Raw genomic sequence first — 17,773 nt, forward strand, 5'->3', positions numbered from 1 at the left:
CTGACAGCTAACCCCTTAAGATGGGGATAGTACGCTCTTTCTAATGGAAAAATGTCTGTCAGACTGCAAAGAGGGATCCCACCGGCTCTTTTACTGCGGATGCTCAGGAACACTCAGAGTAGACTTTCGCCGCTGTGGTCAGCAGTGAGTCTACTGGGTTTAGCATTCGCCGGGACAGCTATTTATCAGAATATCCGTCCTTCTAAACTCTGTGATACGCAGCAATAATGAATGTTCATTTTCAGACCTCGCTGCCACCAATGATAAATTGGCCACTAAAGGTGATAACTTGAACAGCAAAGTATATAGAAGGAGCTGTAAACTTTCCAGACAATGACCCCCATTGTATGGTATTGTCTACCAGTTTCCTACACAGCACGACACAAAAGGACCTTATCGCCTCGAAAACTAACTATGCTGCCATGAATATCACCAGAGAAGACGTCATTAGTGCGCCAGTATGATACTGTGAAGGATAATTAGCATAATCAATTACTATTGCTAGTCTAATTACAAGTTTATCACTCTCATTCATTTTAAAGAAGTTTAAAGTGTTCCATTTTTGCTTCCATATTATCAATCTGTTATCATGTGCTTTCTACCAGCAATATGCTGACTGCTTTTCATATCTCTCTAAACTACCCCAACGGCATCATGGTCCCTGCATCATGGTCCCAAAGCACATTGAGCATTGAGTCCTTTTGGAGAAAGGAGCTATATAAATAAAATTATTATTATAATTATAATTTTCATGATGTCGGCTACACCCTTGAATATGTAATAATTTGATAAGGGTTATGCATGGACTAATCTTCCTTTCAGTTGTTAACTAACTGGGCTGGATCTGGGTTTGGTATGTTTTGTCGACATACAGCATGTCGACATCGGTGTCATGTCGACATTGACCACCTAGACATTCGTCATGTTGACACAGATGAAATGTTGACATGATCCAAATGTCGTCAAAAAGTTCCTGATGGTCCAGCTGTGAAATACTTTATTCGGTGGGTCCGACACCTCCAGGGGTGTCTTCCGGGTTCTTCAATGACACAATGATGACTTCTGGCATCCAGCGGTGAGTAATGCCCCTAACCCCCCTCCTAGTGGCTAACTCCCCCTCTGCAGCCTAACCCTAGCTTTTCTTCCTGCAGCCTAATCCCCCCTGCAGCCTAACCCTAATCTCACCTGTCACAGCCTAACCCTACCCCCGCAGCCTAACACTAACCCGCCCTACCTGCAGCATACCCCCCCCCACAGCTTAATCCTAATCTCACCTGCCACAGCCTAACCCTACCCCCGCAGCCTAACACTAACCCGCCCTACCTGCAGTTTAACCCCCCCCGCTGCCTAACCCTAATCTCACCTGCCACAGCCTAATCGTAACTGTCGTTATTCTGAGAATGTCGGCATTTAACATTTCAGATTTCGACATTGCGAACATATTGACATTCCGCACGTCAACTTGTTCTATGTCGACATTTCAACAATGTCGGTATCATAACTATCAACATTGTTGTCTGGACATTATGATTGTAGACGCTGTAAATGCTGGACATGATGACATCATCGCCTATACTACACACATCTCACCCCCGGTGCAATATACTGACATGGTCACTGTCAGAGCTCAGATACACGAGCGCTGCCTGCGTTAGCTCATTAGCCGCTGTTGTGGTGCTAGTGTTGCCGATCATTATAATACTTTGCTGCTGTGAGGTTTATCAAAACATAGCGAAGAGCAGAGCGCAAATACTGCCATTTACGACCCTGCAATAAGTACCTGATCCACAACTTTCAAGCTTCACGCAGAACCAGAGTATCCATTGTACAGTTTAGAGTTAGACTCCTGCTTAGGGCTCAGTGGAGGCCAGGGTTACTCTAACCCAGAGCTTTCCAAACGTGGTCCTCAAGACTCCCCAACAGTCCAGGTTTCAGAGCACAGGTCATACTCACTGACTTTTCACTGCACCTTTCCGGGAGCAGCCGGGGAGGACCTGCTGCTCTCATCTTCGGGGGGGAGGGGGGGGGGCGGAGCCTGACTATAGTTGCCAGTAGGCCCTGCCCCTTTACAGGAAAACCCCGTGATTTGTGGGTCCGTGAGGAGGGGGCGGGGCTAAAATCCACGATTCGCGTCATTTACCCCTGCCCTCCCCCTACGGACCTACAAATTGCTCGGAAAATCTCCCCATCCTGCCCACTTCACTAGGAAGTAGGCGGGATGCGGGAGATTTGCCAACTCTTTCGGGGGTGCGGGGGTTACCCGAAAAATCGGGAGAAGTATGGCACAGGTGGTTAAATCGAATTGGCTGAGGAACTAATTAAGTCACCTGTGATCAACCATGGATATCTCTAAAACCTGAACTGTTGGGGAGCCTTGAGGACCATGGTTGGGAACCTCTGCAGTCTAACCAGATTTGTACTTTTTTTTTTTTTGTCTAAGGCAGTGGTTCCCAACCTCGGCCCTCAAGGTACACTTATACACCTTTTACACCGGAGCTAAAACCCGGGTTATTGCAGGGTTAACCCGGGCATCTCCCTGGTGTAAAAGGGGTGAGGGTTGGATCGCCGGGTCGAGTGACCCGGCAATCCAACCCAAGTAAATAGCAGGGTTTAACACGGGAGTAACCCGTGAAACCCTGCTGTGTGTACCGTGCACTTCGGGTCTTGATGACCTGCAGTGCGCCGCAAGCCGGCCGATTGGTCCGGCTTCAGTGGCGCTTGGAGATGACGTAATTTCTAAGCATCCACTTTCACGCCAAAAAGCCGGGTCTATGCAGACCCGACTGCAGTGTGAGCGGCGCCGACTTGGGAATTCAGGGTCAAATTCAAGGTCTGATCCGGATAGGAACCCTGTTCCAACTCCGGGTCAGACCCGGAATTTTGGTGGAAAAGGGGTATAACAGTCCAGGTTTATAGTGATATCTATGCTTAAAGCACAGATGGTTAAATCAAAATAACTAAGGCACTAATTAAGTCACCTGTGCTCAAGTATGGCTATTCTTTAGACCTGGACTGTTAAGGTGCGTACACAAAGAACGATATATTGTTACAATATGAACGATAACGTTCAACGATATATATCATTCATATTGTTCTTTATGTATGCAATGAACGACCAACGATGCGCGCTCCCGCTGGATGATAACGATATCGACCATCGGGCATGCATGCAGGCCAATCTGGACGATATTGTGCATTTTCCATAGGGGTTTGCGATCGTTGGTTGTTCATCGTTGGTGATATCTTTGGTGTGTGGATGAACAATATCGTTCATCCAGCACACCAGGCATGTCGGGAGATCGCTCAGCCTGGTCTAAAGACCCCCATACATCAGAGATGGATTGCAGCAATCGTGCAATTTGCAATCGATTGTGTATAAAAATCTGCAATGTATGGGCTTCACAGATTGCAGATTACAACCAAAAAGTGATTGAAATTGTTTAATCAGATTGTTCAACATGTTGGATTTCACAGATCGATTGGGGCTGTAGATTGCTAGTGTATGGACATGATCAGCAGATTTGAAGACCGTTACCAGTAAAGGCCCCCATACATCAGCAATCTGAAAACCACAATTGAACAATTTGAAGATTTATTGCCCGATCTTAGGATTTTCCAATCAAGCAATCTGCGCCCATACACTACAGATCTTTTTCAGTGATTTGCAGATCGATTGCAGCAAACACAGATCTGGCAATCTTGAAAGGCCCATCATTTTGCTAGAAACAGTCTTCAAATCTGCTGATCATGTCCATACACTAGCAATCTACAGCCCCAATCCCTCTGTGAAATCCAACATGTTGGACAATCTGATTAAACAATTCCAATCACTTTTTGGTTGCAATCTGCGATCTGTGAAGCCCATACATTTCAGATTTTTATACACAATCGATTGCAAATTGCACGATTGCTGCAATCCATCTCTGATGTATGGGGGCCTTTAAATGATGGACCTTTCAAGATTGCCAGATCTGTGTTTGCTGCAATCGATCTGCAAATCACTGAAAAAGATCTGTAGTGTATGGGCGCAGATTGCTCGATTGGGAAATCCTTAGATCGGGCAATAAAACTTCAAATTGTTCAATTGTGGTTTTCAGATTGCTGATGTATGGGGGCCTTAAGGAGTTCCAAACAAATGTGTTACCTAAGTGCCCCACTGGGTTTGAATTAGGCTCTAATTAGCAAATGGCATGAGAAGTGTCCTGTGGTCACTCTGACTGATTACTACAACATTCTCAGGCAAAAAGTAAATATAAACTAATTAATTATAATAAGAAGTGGTGATTGTGAAATAGCTGCCATTATACACAAACGCCAGTAAAGGGCGCTGTGGGCAACTTTCCCGTCTCTGTGGTCGTTCTCTAGGTCCATGAGTGATTAGCTCCGTGCGGTGTACGCTGTGTTTACACTCCGGGTGTGCAGCATGGCTCCGATCCAAAGGTTCCGGAAGGTTTTTGTTCGAATATTTTTTTTCTGTCAGTTCCCGTCTCAGTGATGGCTTGCTCGGCCGGTGACGGGGCTCTGAGGCCGCTGCAGAGAGCCATGCAGCTGGCAAACAGAGCCATCCAAATGGACACTGGGAACCGGCACCGGGTGAGCACAGGGTGCTGAATGAGGGTGGGGGTCAGCAATAGTTAGGGTTGTCAGAACAGCGTATTTATATGTGAGGGTTGTCAGGACAGCAGATGTGAGGGATGTCAGGACAGCAGATGACAGGGATGTCAGGTCAGTAGATGTGAGGGATGTCAGGACCGCAGATGTGAGGGATGTCAGGACAGCAGATGACAGGGATGTCAGGACAGCTGATGTGAGGGATGTCAGGACAGCAGATGACAGGGATGTCAGGTCAGTAGATGTGAGGGATGTCAGGACCGCAGATGTGAGGGATGTCAGGACAGCAGATGTGAGGGATGTCAGGACAGCAGATGACAGGGATGTCAGGACAGCTGATGTGAGGGATGTCAGGTCAGTAGATGTGAGAGATGTCAGGACAGCAGATGACAGGGATGTCAGGTCAGTAGATGTGAGGGATGTCAGGACCGCAGATGTGAGGGATGTCAGGACAGCAGATGAGAGGGATGTCAGGACAGCAGATGTGAGGGATGTCAGGACAGCAGATGACAGGGATGTCAGGACAGCTGATGTGAGGGATGTCAGGACAGCAGATGACAGGGATGTCAGGACAGCAGATGACAGGGATGTCAGGTCAGTAGATGTGAGGGATGTCAGGACCGCAGATGTGAGGGATGTCAGAACAGCAGATGAGAGGGATGTCAGAACAGCAGATGAGAGGGATGTCAGGACAGCAGATGAGAGGGATGTCAGGACAGCAGATGAGAGGGATGTCAGGACAGCAGATGAGAGGGATGTCAGGACAGCAGATGAGAGGGATGTCAGGACCGCAGATGAGAGGGATGTCGGGACCGCAGATGTGAGGGATGTCGGGACAGTAGATGTGAGGGATGTCGGGACCGCAGATGTGAGGGATGTCAGAACAGCAGATGAGAGGGATGTCAGAACAGCAGATGAGAGGGATGTCAGGACAGCAGATGAGAGGGATGTCAGGACAGCAGATGAGAGAGATGTCAGGACAGCAGATGAGAGAGATGTCGGGACAGCAGATGTGAGGGATGTCGGGACAGCAGATGTGAGGGATATCGGGACAGCAGATGAGAGGGATGTCGGGACAGCAGATGAGAGGGATGTCGGGACAGCAGATGAGAGAGATGTCGGGACAGCAGATGTGAGGGATGTCGGGACAGCAGATGTGAGGGATGTCGGGACAGCAGATGTGAGAGATGTCGGACGGCAGGAAAGAAGAACTGCATGGGTTGTGACAGGTGCAGGGTGCTAGAATGAACACTATGAAGGCATATTTATATGTGAGGGTTGTCAGGACAGCATATGTGAAGGATGTCATGACAGGTCAGTATGTGTTTGGGATGTCAGAACATCACATATGGTGCCTCCAGGACATTGTGTCAGCACAGTATGATGCAAACCACCACCCAGGATGAGGTATAGAGGCGACCTCTTACTAGCTATAATTTTCTAGATTGTACAAGATAAATGTCAGCCGCTATCTGATTGGTTGCTTTGGGCAACACCCCCACTTTTATAGACCCGCACCTTAGTAAATTTACCCCTTAGGGTTTATGGAAATAGACATATCAGTGACCCTTTCTGTAAATCGGCTGTCATTGCCCTGTACCTGAGGTTCCCATGCATGTGTATGATCAGGTCTAGTCTGTAAACTAACCTGAGCTCTTTGTTTCCTATAGGAGGCCTATATGGGATATTTGAGGAGTGTGAACTTTATTTCTCAGGTGCTGGCTGAGGAAGCTGAGCATACAGGTGACTTTGTGGCTCCTCTTGTTTTCTGTCCGGTAAAACGTGTGGTCGTGTTCTGTACACACAACCTTGCTCCTCTGCATATTGCATAGACCTCATTAGACCTACACCGCCCTGTGACCATGTCTCCTCATACATCTAGCCTCAATACGCCTGCATTGTCTCACAATGGGAATGCCCCGAGTACTCGCATCACCTCTAAGTATTACTATGGGAGCCCCAGGGGGTCACACTTTTCCAAACCTCCATATACCATACGCTAATGTTTCTATGGGAATCAGAATCAAATCCCGGCAGTCGGAATGCCTGCTGTCAATATACCGATATGCTCAGGATCCCAACAAGGGTCCGGTAAGTATGGTAGCCCTCCCCCTTCTCCCCCTAATCCTCTGTTCCTGCATCCTAACACTAACCCCCACCCTGGATCCTAACCCTCCCTGTTAGTGCCTAATCCTCCCCCCTTGGTGCCTAACCCTACCCCCCCCATTACGCCTAAGGCTAACCCTAAAACACCCCCCCCCCCCCTCCTCCGCGGCTAAGACCTACGATCGGCATCCCGGCTGTCGGGATTCCGGTGTTGGCATCTCCACTACTGTCGGGATTCTGGTGCCGGTCTTCTGGCCGGGTAGTGGCATTAGGGATTTCGTCTGTAGGTATGATAACTGCATCCCTTTTTTTGTTATACAGATAGCCAGGATCATGCTCTTGTTATTCAGTTTACTTGCAGAGTTAAATAGCGCATTCAGTGGTTATTAGCTGATATCATCTGCCTGTTATTGTGTTGCAGATTGCTATACGGTATGGTTGTACATCATGCTGTTCTCATCCTCGCTGTGGTACCTTAACTATATCTTGTACAGCAATACTGACCCCGTCTAGTTTTGTTGTTATCTCCCTAAGTGTGACAGATGGGAGTTATTGGGAATCCCTCAGCCGCGCAGTTATTACCATCACTTAGAAGCTTTGTATTGTCCATTTCATGTGTTACTAGTTTTCCTGCAGCTTCGTCAGACACAGCAGAGGTTACACAATGTCCTCTCTTTGCAAGATCACAACGTAGCGCTTGCTGTCACACAATCGCAGTCATGGGGGCGTATTCAATCAAGCACAGAAGCCAGCAGGCTACGCGCGTAAACTCGCAGACGGCTGTTCAGCTCGCAGCCTATAGAGGCGCGAGCAGGATCAGCCTACCGTAATTGACTCGGTCTTCATGGCACTCTAACAGTCCAGGTTTTTCGGATATCTATGTCTGGTTAAATTAAAATGAATGAGGTACTAAATATGTCACCTGTGCTCAAGCATGTATAACTTTAACACCTGGGGTGTTATTCAATTGTTTTCGCAGTCCGGATCTCCTGTCTAAAGTGACGGGAGATCGCGGAGCGCTATTTTTTTGCGCTGATCGCACCCAAAGTGGTCGGGTTTAGCCGTGTAAATTGGAATTCCCCCTACCAAAGTGCTGGGCGCAATTGCGAAAAGTGCTGTATGGGCGCACAAACAGGTCACTTTTCGCCCATTTCAGCTCGCACCCCCCTGGGGCTGCGAGCTGAATTGGAGCGCTGTCAGCTGATCGCGCCCGTCAGGAGCAACAATTGAATAGCTCCGTCGGGCTGGAAACAATTCAATTCAGCCCCTGGGCTGTTAATGTGTCTTGAGGGCCGAGTTTGGGAACTGTTGCTATTGAACATCTGTACTCTATTATCTCAGGGTAATGTTTGTTTTAGGATTGGTTCCAGACAGGAGTCCTGATTGTGAGTCGCACGAATACTTAGAATACGGCTGCGATTTCTCGCGTGCGTCGGGGGCTGCGTACAATGTGAAGGTACACGTGACTCACGGTTGTACACATCTAAACCGTTTCTTTGAAGGCGCTAAGTGGTCATTTCTGGGTGGTTACTGGGCTGCAGCAATGTGAACACACGCCAGAGGACTGTTTCGTGGGTATGCCGCGGGCGCGTTGCCAGAGTTACTGCGTATGAATTCTGGGCGCCAAACTTAGATTGGTCTCCTGCACATGGCATGGTGTAAGTGTGGATGATGGCGGCTGCCGTGGCGTACTTCAGAGTGGGGTGGTACGATCGCATAGATGTGTGTGCATTAGGGTGTACGTATAGTCGCATTGGAATGTAATTCACATTCTGTTCATGATGGACGTCCGGAGTGCCGCGTCATTATGTGCAGCTCAGAATCAGGCCAAAGAGCTTCATATTCCCTCTGTATTTTTTTGTTTTGTTTTAAATCTCTTCTCTTTCTGGCAGCGAGTGACGCTCTGAACTCAGACTCCCACAAGATGCTGAAGTTGGCAGAGCAGTGTCTGGAGAGGGCACGGATGACCGCTGATAAACTAGGTGAGTACCAACATTGTCTTAGCAACTGCATGGCAAGATCTCATTGCTAAGGCGCAGATAATATATTGTTCCAGGATTCCACTTGATATAGAAGATTCCGTTCCCCCAGATGTTTTGTTACATATCACAGATATTGTCTAGAATAGATTGTTGGTTTATTAGCATATTTCCTGCCTTTCGGGGACTGTCCTGTCGCTGTGTCCTGTGGGGATGGGGGGACGCACTTTTATCCAGCGGATAAATAAATGCCAACCGCATGCAGACGGCATCTGTGCTGGGAGAGCCTGGGGTCAGCCCGGCATGTCCGGGAGGCTGGCCATGCCCTTATAGTGCTGAAAGCAGGGGAGCACCATGATGCCACGCCCATCCACTGGAGGGGATGCAGTTATTATACCTACAGCCGGCATTCCGGCTGACGAAATCCCGGTGCCGGATGCCACTACCCGGCCAGAAGACCGGTGCTGGAATACCATCAGTAATGGAGATGCTGACGCCGGAATCCCAACAGCCGAGATGCCGATCAAATTTATAGCGGGGCTGGTTCAGTCTTAGCCGTGGGGGAGTAGCATTAGGTTTAGGCATCACAAGGGGGGTTAGACTAGGGGAGGGGGAGGTTAGGGTTAGACACCAAGGGGGGAGGGTTAGGTATAGGCACCAAGGGGGGAGGGTTAGGTTTAGGCACCAAGGGGGAGGGTTACGGTGGGGGAGGATTATTGTTAGGGTGCAGGAACAGAGGATCAGGGGTGGAAGGTTGCCATACTTACCGGACCCTTATCGGGTTCCTGAGCATCGGGATGCCGCTGTCGGTATATTGACCGCAGGCATCCCGACTGCCAGGATTTCATACCGATTCCCACTGGAGGCCTCGCCCTCAGATCCTGGATTTCAACTTCAACAAGTTGAGTTGTATATTTTGAAGGACACCATTTCCACTCTATACAATGTCCTCAGGGCCAGCGCTTCCATTAGGCAGCTGCCTAAGGGCGCCGGGACCTGAGGGGCAGCCCGCTGAGGCTGTCCTGGAGAGGGGGCCTGGTCTTGTATCTCCACCTGGTAATACCTGCTGACCCCCAGCAGTGGAACCCATCTACACCCGCCCCCCAGAGAAGGCAAGAAAAAAACACACAGTGAAAGCTGCGGGAATCAAGCTGCAGCAGCTGGGTACGTCACTGTGTCACTGGCTGGCCCACGGCCGCTCTGCCTCTAGTCTGCCAGAGGGCGGCGCATCGGCTTCAAGACAAGTTCTTCAGTTGCCGACACCTATGCCCCTTCTCCCATCCAGTGCTGAGTGCTGACCCCTGAACCACAGCCTGATGGTCTGTCCACCGTGGGGCTCTCCACACAGTCCGTGGGACCCAGTCCGTGGGGGGGGTAAAATACAAGTGAAGGGGCTGCCTCTCTCTCTCTCTCTCTCTTGGCCTGATACAGAGGTGGACAGTATAAGGCTATACCACTGAATGTTTGTACCTATCATAATTCTGTCAAATACAACAAGGGTTTAAACAGATAAGGAACAATGTGTTTCCATTAAGCATTTTATTTAGAACAGACCCTGATTATAAAATGTATTATAATGGGCCAAAATCTGGGATATACTGAAAACATGCCTTATCTGTAAATATATGAACTATGGGCCTGATTCAGACCCGCTCGCAAGTGGGTCGATGGCCGTGCAGTGCGCACATGCGGCGTGCGCGAGCCCCGGAGCGAGCGAGAAATCACTCGCTCCGGCGCTCGCATCCAAAAGGGGCGGCTGCCGATGTTGATCGACAGCTCGCCCCGTTTGGTAGGCGGGTGGGGGGGGTGGCTGGCCAAACGGAGGCGTTCCCGAAAGGAACGCCTGCTGTTTCGGGGCGGCCCCACTGACATCACGAGTGATGTCAGTGGTGAGCTTCCGGCTCTATTAGACCCAGAAGTTCATTGGTCACGACCATTGCGACCATCACCTGGCCGCTCGCAAAAGCTGTGGGTGGTAACCCACGGCTATGCGAGCGGCCAGGAGGCCGGTTTTAAAAAACATGCGGCCGCCCTGATTCAGAGCGAGCGCTCGCTTTTTGCACGCGGCTCTGAATCAGGCCATTTACCTGTGTTGTATTGATGACCCTATACTGCTGAATAACCTTTTTATGCTTGCTTATTAAGAAATCACCCTGATTACATTAATTAGTGCCTTCAGCAGTGCATGTTCTTTTTTGTGTTTCAATTGTTTTATATTTATGACTGAATAAGCTTTATGCATTCTCATTAAGCATTTCATTACATTACACCTAGTAGTGTTTTCAGCAGTGCACACCTTGTTTGTGCTTTAATTGAAACAGATTATTATACTTTGACTTATGTTGTTTGACCCTTAGGGGTATATTTACTTAAGTGCGAGTTTTTAGAAGTGGAGATGTTGTCCATAACAACCAATCAGATTCTACTTCTCATTTAACTAGCAACATCTCCACTTCTAAAAACTCGCACTTAAGTAAATATACCCCCTAGAGATAGAATAATTATTCATATGTAAAACATATTGTTTATTAGTGAGTGGGTGTCCTTTATTTTAAACTGAGTGTCCTTTTGTCTTCTCTAGGTCCTTACGTTATTTTCACTTATTTTTTCACCTTCTTTCATTAATCTCTTATATTGTCAGAACACTGATATTAAGAGAATCCTATTTGTTTTATCTTTTTTTGAGGGCAATCTGCAGGGGGTTCTACTGACATCCATGTTCTTGTTTAAATTATTGCATTAAGTTATAACCCAGCAGGACAGTTTGTCCTCTTCGGGTCTGATTTAGCAAGGATCACAAATGCGATTGCTATAGCGATTACGCACGCAGTCTCACGGCAATAGTATGCTAATCCTCTGCGATCGCTATGCCGTCATAGCACTACACCTTACCTTACACACATCCGTAATACTTATCTAGACTGCGAAACCATCGAGTGCCATCGTAGCCTCACGCACACTTCCACAAGCTCTGACCTTACTCAGGAATTGCTAACCTCATCGCACGCAGTGAGTGCACAGGCTGCGTATGGCATCGCATTGGCTAATTTATGCACGCCCCTGTAACAGAGCTCAAATGCACTGGCACGCCTGCCCCCAAATGGTACTTCCTGCCAGCCACTCTGCGATGGGTCTGAATCGCAGTTCCGATCGCAGTGGAGTGCTGAATCAGGCCCTCTGTCTCTTTGTTTGTATGCCATAATTGTGATGTAGGTCTAAACGTTTGTAGATAAACTAATACGATTTAATGTAATAGAGCTCTTACATGTTTGATGTCTAGTGTGCCCCGCTTTAGAAGTACTTTGCACCACACTTGTGTGTTCCACTGTCCACAATTGTCTTACTCCTGAGAACACCCTGCTTCCTGATAACCGATTCATTCATTCCAGTGCTAGGGCTACATAGTACATACCCCTTTCCCCACCTCTTATGTTCTTCTAAGCAGCTGGAACATTTAAATATGTGATTGCGAGTATTTTTAGTGGTTTGTTCATACAAGTCAAGGTATATCGTGGCTTGAGGTCCTTTAAGGGGGATCCACATCCCAGACGGCAGGGACATCACAACCGCAGACCTTGATCTCGGACTTTATACAAAAGCAGGAAGTTATGATAGTGAATTCCTTTCCAAAGTAAAGTATTTGATGTGGCAAAATAAACCTTTTGTATTTTATTGTGTAATAAGTAATTAATTGGCATCCGATCATCTATAAAATACTGCAGACTGTGTGTTGCATGATCAGATCAAGCGACATACTTTTAATTTTCTGCCTGCTGTGTGTTGTATATTCACGTTGTGTTGTGTGATTCTGATTCCTGTTATAGGCAAAACTGATGTGGACGTAATTCCACTGAAAAATCATATCATTGAAGTCCCTGATCCTCCAGCCACTACCGATGTTCCTAATACCGCACCTGCTACTAGCACAACATCTACCTCCACAAGGTCTCGTCCTTCCCTCGGCCGTATGTGGGGTCACCGCAGAGCTTGCTCAGACGAGGTCCAGAAGCTGGACTCTTTTCCAAGTCCGGAGGTTTTCCAAATGCTCCGAGCAGCCGAGGCTCAAAGCTACAGAAAGTGAGTCGTCAGCCATCGAATTCACCTTCTAGCTGGCCGAGGGCAAAGCCGCTCACTGGTGGTGCCTGTCCTTTATCCACAGGGAGCTTACACCCCTGGAGGAGGCCTCGATAGAAAACCAGAAGCTTAGAGCAGCATACGAGGTCCGACTGGCCAGACTAAACCCCAGGCAGGCGGCTCAGAAAACGTCACTGGCAAGTGCTATATTATATACTGTGGACCGTGGACAGTAGGTGACAGAGCGAGGGTGCTCATCTAAGGTTCCATGAATGACGTTGGGTCCTGTACAGCTACATGTTGGAAGGCGACAGGTGTAGATGAGAGATGGATAAAGAAAACTTATTATAGCAACATCTTGTTCCCCAACCCCCATATTCTTCCTTTATAACTTAACTGGCTGTCGGCACTTTTCAAACCCGCCGCATCTTCAGCTTATTCGAATGCTGCATTTAAAGAGGCAATTGTAGTCCATACAATTCTAGGCGTGTTTTGCATTCATTGTAATTGCCCCTTTAAATCCAGCAACCGAAACCGCTGAAGATGCGGCAGCTTTGAAAATCGCCACATTTAGCCAGAATCAGTATGTATTCAAATCCCGACACTGGAAGCCAAGCTTGGGTGAAGATCCCGACAGCGGATTTAGGTAAGTAATGCTATAACCCTACCACCGCCCTAACCTTAACCCTCCCTTAGGGGGTGCCTAACCCTAACCTCCCCCATAGTGCCTAAACCTAACCCCCCCCTGCCCCTACAGCCTAAACCTAAGGCTCCTGGGGGTGCCTAACCGTAACCCCCCCTTTCCCTAGCCTAACCCTCCCGGAGGGGTGCATAACCCTAAGTCCCCCCGGGAGCCCTGAAACCTAACCCTCTTCCCCTCCCCCCCCCTCCCGCGGCTGTCTGCGCTCGACGCCCAGCTTACCTTCGTTCGTTATGTCGGGCTCCCGGCGTAGGTCTAATGACAGGCGTCGGTTTTTGACACCTTTCATTAGACCCCTGCCGGGATTTGACAGTCGGGAAGCTAGCGGACGGCATTTCGACCGTCGGCCTCCTGACTGCATCCCATTTAGCCCATAGGGAATTTTTTTTTTCTCTTTGCACTTTCCAAAGAGATCACATTGAAATCATAGGGGGAGGATTAGATGGTGCATAAGCCTGAACCTTCTTCTGTGATACGACATGCAGGCAGGACAGAGCCGTGAAGCTGGGAGGAGGGGGCCTTAAATGCACATTTTTGGAATCCAGCAAATACACACAGACATGGAGAACTTGTAAGGCTGGAAATAATAAACTTTTGCTGGTTATCAGTGCAACATGCAACAAACAATCCTAAAGATGAAGAGCTAAGTAATGTATCATTTTAATGACTTGTCATCGTGGGCAATAGGAGGGAAAGTGTCACAGGGAGAGGGGTGTCTGAGGCCCACACAGCAGCTGCACGCAGTGCCAGCGCCATTGTCCAGGGTACCCGTGCGTTGCCATTTTGGCCATGTGACTGAGGTGCATAAATTGTGATAAATACTGTGGCAAGAGGCGTGGCCGCAGCTTAGTCGCAAACTCCATGGAGCGCCAAATGGGTTTATTTGGCGCAATTTGAGGATAGGCGTGCATGGACTCATCTGTTCCCAGTACAATTCTGATCGGTGGAAGAACATGAGAGAAATGTTCCTTTAGTATGGACAGCCTAAGACTAAGGGGTAAATTTACTAAAGTGAGAGTTTTTAGAAGTGAGTTTTAAAAGTCATGTTGCCCATAGCAACCAATCAGATTCTAGCTATTATCTTCTAGAAGGTGCTCGTTAAATGTTAAGTAGAATCTGATTGGTTGCTATGGGCAACATCACTTTTAAAACTCACTTCTAAAAACTCTCACTTTAGTAAATTTACCCCTAAATATGCATTTGAAGAGCATTAAGCAGTAATTAATGTATGAAGACTTCAGAATGCGACAATGCGAATTACGCCGTAGACCGTAAATTTGTTGTAGATTGTCTTGTGATACAAAGCGGCCAAGAAGCACATTCAAAGCTTTTAGATTTGACCGTTCCCTAATAGCGGCAGATGTACGGTGATTACTGAGAAAAGTTTTGTTAAGTTAATTAGATCAGGCCCATAGTCCATGACTGCTCATTGTGATCATAATTCTTTCTCTCTAGACACTATCTCTTCAGCGAAAGATGATGGAGAATCTGGTGATTGCTAAGGCCAGAGGAGAGACTGTATCCTTTTGGCTCAAAGGTGTTGTGGGGTGGAGGGGGGAGAGCTGCTGGTATAGGGTGTTACCTTCTATTTACATTCATTTAAATGAAGTTTTTTTTACAGGGCACTGGGTTCAGGCTAAGATATGTTAATTCCTTAACCTCCCCCTTCCCCAGCTGCAGAGAAAAGCAGAGGAACGCAGGCTGCGACTTCAAGAAGAGTCAAACAGGTACGTGAGAGATGGTTCTCCGGAGAGTGTCCTCCGCCATCTCCTCCTTATGCCTCTGTTTTACCTGCAGACGGTTCTCCAAAAACAAGCGGATGACCCCAGAGGAGGAAGAGCAGAAGAGGCTGTACACGGCCGTCCTGGAATATGAACAGGATTATGTGAGTACAACTGATAATGGGTTAAATGTCCTTTTCGTGTCAGTCCGGAGAACTTGTACAAAGTTTGGGAGTCAGGAAGTGATTTGGATTCTGAAGCTCTTGGAAAGCTTCTAACTGCACCAGTGACATGGTGGTTGTGTGTGTTAGTTCATGTGAGTTTAAACTGTACCAGTCCCTTTTCGCAGTGAAGGCAGCCAATCAGTTTCACTAAGAACCAGAGAACTTACTGAGGCAGCCAGTCGGTTTCACTAAGAACCAGAGAACTCCCTGAGGCAGCCAATCAGTTTCACTAAGAACCAGAGACCTCACTGAGGCAGCCAGTCGGGTTCAATAAGAACTAGATAATTCACTGAGGCAGCCAATCGGTTTCACTAAGAATCAGAGAACTCACTGAGGCAGCCAATCAGTTTCACTAAGAACCAGAGACCTCACTGAGGCAGCCAATCGGGTTCACTAAGAATCAGAGAACTCACTGAGGCAGCCAATCGGTTTCACTAAGAACCAGAGAACTTACTGAGGCAGCCAATCGGTTTCACTAAGAACCAGAGAACTCACTGAGGCAGCCAGTCGGGTTCAATAAGAATCAGAGAACTCACTGAGGCAGCCAATCGGTTTCACTAAGAACCAGAGAACTCACTGAGGCAGCCAGTCGGGTTCACTAAGAACCAGAGAACTCACTGAGGCAGCCAGTCGGGTTCACTAAGAACCAGAGAACTCACTGAGGCAGCCAGTCGGGTTCACTAAGAACCAGAGAACTCACTGAGCACCTTGTTCCTAGTGAATTGATAGACCGGTTATCGGTTCAGCCCATAAAGTGGCTTCCTCCATGGTTTGTAAATGAATAATAATAATCTTCCCACAGTTTACCTTAAAAGTTTAAGTGCACCTCTCTACCCCAAAAGCCAAAAGTGTTCTTTGTGATTCTATACGACAGGAGTGGCCAAAGCTCTGCAAGGCGAAGATTAAGAGCAATCCCAGTGACCCAGACCTGCTTTCCAGCTACATGTACCAGATCCTCAGGTAATAAACCCTTGCATGGTGTGAACTGATACTTGTACTCACTGCTTGAGATGAGGTGTGGTCACGGCTGCCTGTTGCACTGGGGGCAGCACTCCTTGGGCTTGGGAACGCTGAACAATCTTCCCAGTTTAACTTTCTCTTTTTTTTTTTTTTTTTACTGGATTTTGTTTATATTTTGCTGTGCAGCCATTGGCTGTTGTGCAGTTTCTGTCATTCATGGGATGGGAGTAAATCTGTTCAGAATAGGACGTATTACACCTCTGCCGCTAGCTGATTGTAAGGCAATTGTCCATTGTGTTACAGTGCATTGATAGGGACAGAGGCACATTCCCACCTGTAGATATGCAAAATCAAAGCTGCTAAACATCTCTGATCTCTGTCAACACCACTGTAAAGCCAGTAAAGTTGGTCTGTATCTAGCAGTTTGGCTGTTGGCAGTCAGCCCCTTTAATCATATTAGTTTACACCACATTTGTGGAGCGATTGCAGCCTTGACCGCACCCTGGATAGAGAAAGTGAAATCTGTGTTCACAAGAAATGTATGGATATTTACACATATATGGCAGCATGTAGTGAGCAACGTCTCATTTTCTCAGTAAACAAAGCAGTTCCCACAGAACTACATTTTAAAGGCAAGACCGTACTGTTCATCTTCCTCTGTTGAGTATCAAATATTTAGTTCTCTTTAGCACTGGGGCAAATTGTGAAATAGACTCTGTCTATCATTTGCCTGCCTTGAGGCATAGAGCAGGGATACTCAACGTGCAGACTTCCAGCTACAGTGGAACTGCACTTCCCAGCATGCCCTGCCACATTTTTGCTATTAGGGCATGCTAAGACTGTGGTAGGGCATGCTGGGATGTGTAGTTTCACAGCAGATTGGGGGGGGACGCTTGTTGAATACCCTTTAGTGAAAATCCTGTGTCCTCTACATGCTTGTCACGTTACCACACAGTGTTCTCCCCAGGCTGTTTTCTGCGGGCGCATCACCCGGCAGAAACAGCCTGCCGTCCGGCACTTTTCCCCGCTGACCCCCGCTGTGGAACGCTGGCCTCTGAAGTGACCGGAGGCTAAAGAAGCCTCTGATCGCTTCAGAGGCCAGCGTTTACAGTGATGCACTGCGCGGGTGACGTCATGACGTCACCCGCGACGTGAGGAGCCTGCCACGCGCGCCTGCTGGATCTATTTAGATCCAGTCAGCGCGAGGCAGCGGGAGCGCGAGCGGCCAGCAAGTAAAGGTAAGTACTGGGCTGGGGCTGGGGCCAGGACCAGTCTGGGGGCACTGCCTAAGGGTCACTATTAAACCTGGGGGCACTGCATAAGGGGCCAGCCTGGGGGCACTGCATAAGGGACACTATTAAACCTGGGGGGCACTGCATAAGGGGCCAGCCTGGGGGC

The 17,773-nt window shown here is 48.1% G+C and overlaps 1 protein-coding gene across 1 annotated transcript in view; it reads left to right on the top strand.

The window, feature by feature from the left end:
• The first annotated feature begins 4,312 nt into the window (after nucleotides 1-4,312).
• VPS9D1 (VPS9 domain containing 1) overlaps nucleotides 4,313-17,773 on the top strand; it is a 41,207-nt gene continuing 27,746 nt past the window's right edge. The window contains exons 1-9 of the mRNA XM_088449424.1: nucleotides 4,313-4,593; nucleotides 6,282-6,354; nucleotides 8,610-8,699; nucleotides 12,521-12,773; nucleotides 12,856-12,967; nucleotides 14,926-14,988; nucleotides 15,145-15,197; nucleotides 15,268-15,355; nucleotides 16,290-16,375. Coding sequence (XP_088305550.1) covers nucleotides 4,495-4,593; nucleotides 6,282-6,354; nucleotides 8,610-8,699; nucleotides 12,521-12,773; nucleotides 12,856-12,967; nucleotides 14,926-14,988; nucleotides 15,145-15,197; nucleotides 15,268-15,355; nucleotides 16,290-16,375 — 917 coding nt within the window. The 5' untranslated portion in view covers nucleotides 4,313-4,494. The remainder of the gene's footprint in view (nucleotides 4,594-6,281; nucleotides 6,355-8,609; nucleotides 8,700-12,520; nucleotides 12,774-12,855; nucleotides 12,968-14,925; nucleotides 14,989-15,144; nucleotides 15,198-15,267; nucleotides 15,356-16,289; nucleotides 16,376-17,773) is intronic.

Source organism: Taudactylus pleione, unplaced genomic scaffold (assembly GCF_031769625.1).
Source record: "Taudactylus pleione unplaced genomic scaffold, aTauple2 ptg000484l, whole genome shotgun sequence".
NCBI classification, from domain to species: Eukaryota; Metazoa; Chordata; class Amphibia; order Anura; family Myobatrachidae; genus Taudactylus; species Taudactylus pleione.